Genomic DNA, 7,135 nt, shown 5'->3' on the forward strand with positions numbered 1-7,135 from the left:
CCCGCACTTGCGTCTGCCACCACCACCAGGCTAGCATGTTGCCCCAACCGTCCCTATAAGCCTGATGAGCACTCTGGTGAATTACAACCCTGAAACCCTAACTCGCAGAAGAAGAAGGAGGAGGAGGCAGGCTGGAGCACATCCAACACACCTGAAATCGGATGCTCGCAGCCCAAGAAACACTCAGGTGAGATTTAGCTTTACCGTTTTTGAAAACTTCTACGTATGCTTTCTATTTGCAATTTTTCCAACTTCAAAAGCATTTTCACCCGTGCACCATGTGGCTGAATATATGGTATATCTTGTAGTCCTAAAAGAAAATAGGAAAAATATATTGCTTGTAATATAGCAGCATGTGACTTGAAAAATTCAAACTTTGCAGAAATAAAATGTTGCATTGGGCAACCCATAAAGTCTAGTGAAGACTGTATGTTTTAGCACAAGCCAAGTCGGATTTTTCTCTGACTGAGTGACTCTGGCTGAACCAAACCATGGAACACCCTGTCATTGATCGCATCGTGAGTTCTGCCTTTCTGTTCTCGACTTGTTCTGTAGGACACTAGGACTGTAACACATTTTACTGCACCCTCAATGCTCTTGCTGTCTTCCATAGTATTGGACAGACAAAACGGCAACAAATCGACATCACACGAATCACGCATCAACATTCCAGAGGCAGTAAACATCCAACACCAGGAAACCATCAGGCATGCCTTCCAAGCATTTCAAAAGCAGCGTGCCTTTTTTCTCCCTGACCACACATATCAGCGCAATTCACCATTGAGCAATCATCGTCACAGAAGTTAGGCAGTAACCAAAAGATGCATAAAGCACAGAATATGCAACCTGATCAAAGAAACTGATTCCATGCTTCTTCCTCTTCCATTGTAACACTGAAACGACGAAATAGTTGAGACAAACTCAAGGAACAAATGAAAGAATGAGTTCATAAGTTTACAAGGAATGGCAAAGCCATGGCAACATTATCAACTTCCATGTCAGAACAGAGCTCTAGACATACACTTAAACCAAACACAGCCATTAGTTCCAGATAATACAAGAAAGCAGGTCTTTAAATCGGTAGTATTCCCGTGAGAATGGGGCATTCAAACTTGCTGTTCAGGTTGCAGCGGTTCTGTTCCCGAAGGACCATTAGGGTGCCTCGGAGAGCTAGTCCCACTTCTCTCCCCTGGCCTCACACATTTCACAATGCCACTTGACAAAAGAAATATAATCGCGAAGTATATAACAACACCAGCTAGCAGTGCATACACACAGACAGAAGTCCTGAATTTCCGGCAGCTTCCAGCAGCAAAAGCCGTCATGAGAGCCAGCAGGTCTAGTATCATGATCAGGTGCAATACCTCAAGTGGTACATCCTTCTTCCAGACAGAATTATTCAACAGAAACATGATTACGACAATAGACGCCATGAAGGAGATGGAGTTGAAGCAGAAGAATGTTTCGTAGCGCCGGGGATTAATATCAAGAAGGACCGGATTGCCTGCCAAATGGCCTTTATTATCAGACCAGAAGCCACCAGGTGGGTGTAGGATCGGATTGCCTTCCACATGGCCTTCATCATCATCAGACCAGAAGCCCCCAGGTGGGTTTAGACCAGCTTGATACGTGATGGAGGCTGCTAAAATTGCAAGCAGCATCAGATACTTGTGCCTCTTTCGAACTTCTTTCTCACCATGACCTGAACTTTTTGGCTGCTGAGCAGTATTTTTGAGCCCGAGCTCATTCTTACCGAAAAGCCACTGAAGCGGGCGTTCCATACATCTGCCAAATGTCCCTCCAAGTGTATCATTTGTCGATGAGAGCACAAGGACTTGAACCACAAGGCAGATCAGAACTGCAACGGCAATGATGATTAGATAAATTGATTCCTTTGCTTTCCTGTAGCTTCCTGCAGAATAGGCAATCAAGAGGCCAACCAAACCCACCACCAAGCACACACGTAGTGCATAGGACTTGATACCATGCTCACAGGATTCCTTGTTCACAAGCAGTATTGTGATAACAACGGATGACACAAACGAGACTGAATTTGAGTAGTAGAACACATCATACCGCTTTAGATTGTTGTGCTGAAGGACTGGATCTCCTGGATTCCCACTGACCGCCTTGTCATCAGACCACACACCTCCAGGAGGGTTCATGCCAGCTTGGTACGTGACCGTCGCAGCTAGAACAGCAAGCATCAATAGTAGATTACGCCTCCGCTCCCAGTCCTCATTAGCATGACCTCTCTGGTGGTGCTCAAGTTGAGGCAATTTTGACCACAAATATCTGCACGACAAATTCTCTAGTTTTTGTGCCACATGCTTCTTCCACCCTTCAGGGATTACATGTATCGCTATAAGAACATGAATAGCAACGTAAGCAAGCACAAGGCATACCAACAGGGAGATGATAATGGACTTCTTCGTCTTCCTACAGCTCCCTATAACATAAGACCCAGTTAGAGCAAGAAGATCCACTATCATTGCGGTCTGCAGTGCATATCGTTTTATAGCCTTGTTGCTCATCCTCCGGTTCAGGAGCATAATGATCATGACAAGGGATGCAACAAAGGCAATTGCATTTAAATAGAAGAATGCAATATAGCGTCGATGGTGAGTGTCCTCAAGGATGGGATCACCAGGTAAATGATACGGCCGATGATGAGTGTCGTTAAGGATGGGATCACCAGTCGAATTATTGTTCTCTCTTTTTGACCAGAAGCCACCTGGTGGATTCAAACCTGATTGGTATGTCAGAGATACTGCAAGAATGGCGAGAAGAAGAAGATATGTGCGGGACTTCTTCAGATGTTCATCAGTTGGACTGCTATTGCTGTTATCTTGTCTGGGAGCTCCTTCATAATTGTTAATGTTGCCATTCTGAACAGGTCTAGTGTCATCATTAGTTCCGACATTCTCTATCTCAGAAGATTCTTTCTCTTCCTTGAGATCGCTGGTGGCTCCATTATGGTTACTGGCTAACACTATGTCTTCGGACGAATCCTCCACCGTCATGACTGTAGGCTTGTGATCATCAGTAGATGAACATTGCCCCGTCATATTTTCAACTTTCTGGTTATCTGCAGGTTGATGCTCAGCAGAAATATCAGCCGTAGTATTCGGAGTCTTAAGGTCATCCAACAATGAAGCTTGTTCCTTCGTATTCGCAACATGCAGGTTTTCTGTAGGTTGATGATCAGAGTTAGACATGCTGATATTAGTATTTGTAGCTTGCTGAAGTTTCATAGAAGGATTACCTATTTTGGACATCGGCTCTTTTTCAGCTGACGAAGATTGATCTTCCAGGTTGTACACAACATCTTTGGTATTTTCTGATTGCTTGTCATTCACCAATGCATGCTCGGAGCCGGACACAACCTCCTCGGTATTTGCAGTTTGTTGTTTGCCTGCAGTATGATGCTCCCCATTGGATTCACCCTCTTTGATATTTGGAACTTGCTGATGGTATGCAGGCTGGTCTTCTGGTTCAGAAGCGCTGTCTGGTTCTGCTGCTTCTGTTGTGCGATCTGCAGTTTGCCGATGACTTGCAACAGAATTACCTTCCTCTCTATTTCTTGATCTGTTTCTACTATGTGGAAATGAAAAGGCCCGGCCAATAGTATATATGATGACTGGCTTTATCTTTTTAAGCCAGTCTGCTACAGGTTTGTGAACAAAGGTCCCAGCTAGAAGTGCAAAGAAGATCCATACTACAACAATAATCAAAATAACACTGACAGATGTTGCCACACTCCTAGAGCTTCCAGCAGCATATGCTCCAATCAGGCCCAACAGGTCAACAACGACGCACACAATCATTGCTTTCGTTCTTATGCCATTCCTGCTCAATTCTGGGCTCAATAGGAGTATGATCGTGACCAAAGATGCAACAAAGGAAGTCGAGTTGCAACTAACAAAAGTATTATAACGAGCAAGGTTATTGCTGCGAAGCATAGACGTAGCTGGATGCTTGTTTCGATCATTTTCGGCCCAAAAGCCACCCGGTGGACTCAACCCTGCCTGGTATGTCACAGTTGCAGCAAAAGTCACAAGCATCAAAATGAACTTGCGAGCCTCCTCTACATCTTTCTCTTGGTGGCTGCTCCTTTGGCTCGCATTAATACTGCGCTTGGATAGAATGCAACGTTGCACCGATTGCACCTTCTCTTCCACCCACTTTTGAACAGCTCTTTTTTCCTCAACAAATTTTGGAACAACTCTTATGAATACTAGGATATGGATCACAATATATACGAAAACAGCAAAGACTAGAACCCAGATGTAAATGGATGACTTTACTGCCCTACAGCTTCCAGCGGCATAGGCCCCCATCAGGCTGAACAAGTCCAGAATCATGGTAAATTGCATTGAACGGAGCCAGAACTTCTGCCTGGTCACATGCTTACTCAGAAGCAAAATGATCAAGACAAGAGATGCAGCAAAGGCTGCTGTATTCAAGTAAAAGAATACCTCATGCCGTGGGAAGAATCGAGCACGAAGGACAGGGTCGCCAGCATAATGCCCATCATGCCCAGTCGTGTTGTTTGTCCAGAATCCCCCCGGTGGAGTTAATCCAGCATTGTATGTCACACTAACAGCTAAGGTTCCAAGAAGCACCAGATACTTGCGCAGTTTCCATAGGAGCTCAAAATCAGCAGCGACGCTGGATTCATGGCTACTGGGTAACAAATTCCTGGTGGATGATCCATCGATGGATTCTTTCCTGGTGCTGCCGTTGACCATGCCAAGCTTCCCTGTGCTGCCTCCATGGGTGTTGCTGTCTTCACTGCAATCATTGCCCGGCTTCGGAGTAGCAGTGGTGTTGGTAGGATCAATGACAAGCTCGGACTGCTTGCCATTTTCCATACGGTTGCTTGCTCTCCGACCGAGATTGTTAAACCTCGGGCTCTCAGCTGAGTCTCTCTAACCTTGCAGCAGAGTAAGGAATTCTCGGGTTCGGGTAGGAGAAGATTCAAGGATGGTTCTGAACAAGAAGAGTGGCAACTGGTAGCTGGCAAAGAAGGAAGACGAAGACTTGGGTGAGGTCAATGCCCCAAAAGAAGATGGCAAGTGAAGAAGCATTCAAAGCTACTGTTCTTGCATCCAAAGAGCTGTTTCCTGCTGCTGCAAATGCAAGGATAGAGGCCAGCTGAGACTTACACTCTCAGATGTGGGGTAAAGAAAGCAATGAATTGTTCTGATATCTTGAAGCTTCAAAGCTTATTCAAGGATTGTTCTGACATCTGGATTAAGAACAGTGGCAAAGAAAGAAACGGAGAAGAGTGAAGTCAGTGTCCCCAACAAAAAGACAGCAAACAGTGGCAATGAATTATTGCGTATGCTTCTATGGTTAAGCATCAAACGGAGTGAGACCCACTCCATATTGCAAGCATAAAGTCTATAAAAAGATAAAGTCTACTGTATATACCACACTAGGTTAAAAAATAGAAGTTCCACTTCTGGATCCTATTGCTATAATCACGATAGATGTTAACTGGAAGCTTTAGACTATTGGCAATGCTGAGTTACATCCAGGTCCATGAACCAAAGAAGTAAAAACACAGGAAGAAAGAGGAGACCATACCTGTTATCGGAACAAGTTGCAGTGCTTCTAAAATTACATGGAAAGACTCCCCCAGATCTTGCATGATGACTCCCTAGCCGAGGTTGCGAGTTTGAGCTTGCATCCAGAAGAATAGATGACTTGCTGCTTGGACTAGTTATCACACTTCTGAGGACTCCAAGAAGCTCTGCCACCCAAGAGCCTAAGGATGGTGTGAACAAGAAGGAGACTAAGACAAAGGGGAAAGAATAAAGGTGAAGTCAATTTCCAATGCCTCATGTATGAATGCTAATGACTTGTTAAGAGGTCAATACGAGCTGTATTAGCCAATAAGTTGTTATTCGTTACTTTTTTTTTTTAAACCAGACAATAAGCTCATACTTGGAACTCGTTAAACCCAGACTTGGTTGGTATCCAGTTTTTAACGCGGAATATAGCAGGACCACGCTGAAGTTAAATACCAATAGCAGTAAGTAGTGGAATCGCAAGGTACAACTTGCGCAAACACATAATCCATTGTTAATACCATATTGAGCTGGATTGCGAATTCGGCGTTGCTAATAATATGTCAAGCTCGGGCTTCCGCCATATGCCATACGGTTGCTTGCTCTCCAAAATTGTCAACCTCAGCCTCTCAGGTCACCTGCCCTCTAACCTTGCATCCGAAGCAGTGCCTAAGGGGTCGAACATGCAAGGGTTATTTTAGGATGGCTGTGCACAAGAGCAGTGGCAAGTGGCAAAGAAGGAAGGCGAAGACTTGGTTGAGGTCAATGCCCAGATGCCCAGGTCGTGAGCTGTATGCTGACAAGTCATATATGCATGCGCGAATAATTTATATGGAGGTTATCTATGTGGGGGTAAAGCAATCAAGGTGGTTTTTAATATACACCCTATTTATTTCATCGTAGAAAGTAGCTTTTATAAGTTGAAGTGGAAATAAACAAACAGCTTTCGGGGTCCGGATTCCACAATCCGCTTGTTAGATTGTTACAATCTCACAATTTAGTGGAGAACATCTTTTATAGATTGTGGAATCTGAGCATACCAACGTGGGCATAGATTTTTGATGTATTTATTCACCCGTGCCATTACCATCTCAATAGGAACCGTTTTTTCCGTTTTCTCTCTCCCCACAGGAGACGCATCCATGCGCGACGTGCCTTTGGAACCCTTAGATGAGCTGCCGCCAGTGAGGTCCTTTCGCCGTGAACCCGTCGAGCTCTGTGCTCTGTTCTTCACCAACGCCGGCACACTCCAGCCCACCGTCGACCAGACTGAGCCAAGCAAGAACGGGCGCCACTGCTGCCTCGACGAAGACTGGGTGCGTCATCTTCATCGGCTCTGTCCAATCCCTCGCGCCTACACCATCTCCCTCACCCCTAAAACCTATCCCCTCGGTCAATCGCATGAATCCATTGTCGGAGAACCACCACCGTCGTCACGCCATTTCCGCCGAAGCACCTCACCATTGCCGAGACTCTTCGAACCCCCTCCGCCTCAATTAGAAGCTCGGTGAGCACCCTTGTACCCCACAGATGCTTGACCCACGCCCCTTTTTCCTTTT

At 45.3% G+C, this 7,135-nt stretch overlaps 1 protein-coding gene across 1 annotated transcript; it reads right to left on the bottom strand.

Annotated features, from left to right (window-relative positions):
- Positions 1-852: 852 nt before the first annotated feature.
- On the bottom strand, positions 853-6,194 carry LOC133926683 (uncharacterized). The gene is made up of 5 exons (XM_062372709.1): positions 6,098-6,194; positions 5,593-5,800; positions 5,169-5,251; positions 3,266-5,019; positions 853-3,190 (listed from the first exon to the last, which is right to left on the bottom strand). The coding sequence occupies exons 4-5, from the start codon at positions 4,872-4,874 to the stop codon at positions 1,107-1,109; spliced, it is 3,693 nt and encodes a 1,230-aa protein (XP_062228693.1). The 5' UTR covers positions 4,875-5,019; positions 5,169-5,251; positions 5,593-5,800; positions 6,098-6,194; the 3' UTR covers positions 853-1,106.
- Between the last annotated feature and the right edge of the window lie 941 nt (positions 6,195-7,135).

This window comes from Phragmites australis, chromosome 8, assembly GCF_958298935.1.
Source record: "Phragmites australis chromosome 8, lpPhrAust1.1, whole genome shotgun sequence".
In the NCBI taxonomy this organism is placed as follows: domain Eukaryota; kingdom Viridiplantae; phylum Streptophyta; class Magnoliopsida; order Poales; family Poaceae; genus Phragmites; species Phragmites australis.

What these genes read in the sequence shown, in the direction of transcription:
- LOC133926683 (XM_062372709.1), bottom strand. Translation starts at nt 4,874, where the DNA reads ATGGAAAATGGCAAGCAGTCCGAGCTTGTCATTGATCCTACCAACACC. An exon ending in AGAGCCGATGTCCAAAATAG is followed by an intron (nt 3,191 to 3,265) that starts GTAATCCTTCTA and finishes ATCAACCTACAG; the next exon opens with AAAACCTGCATGTTGCGAAT.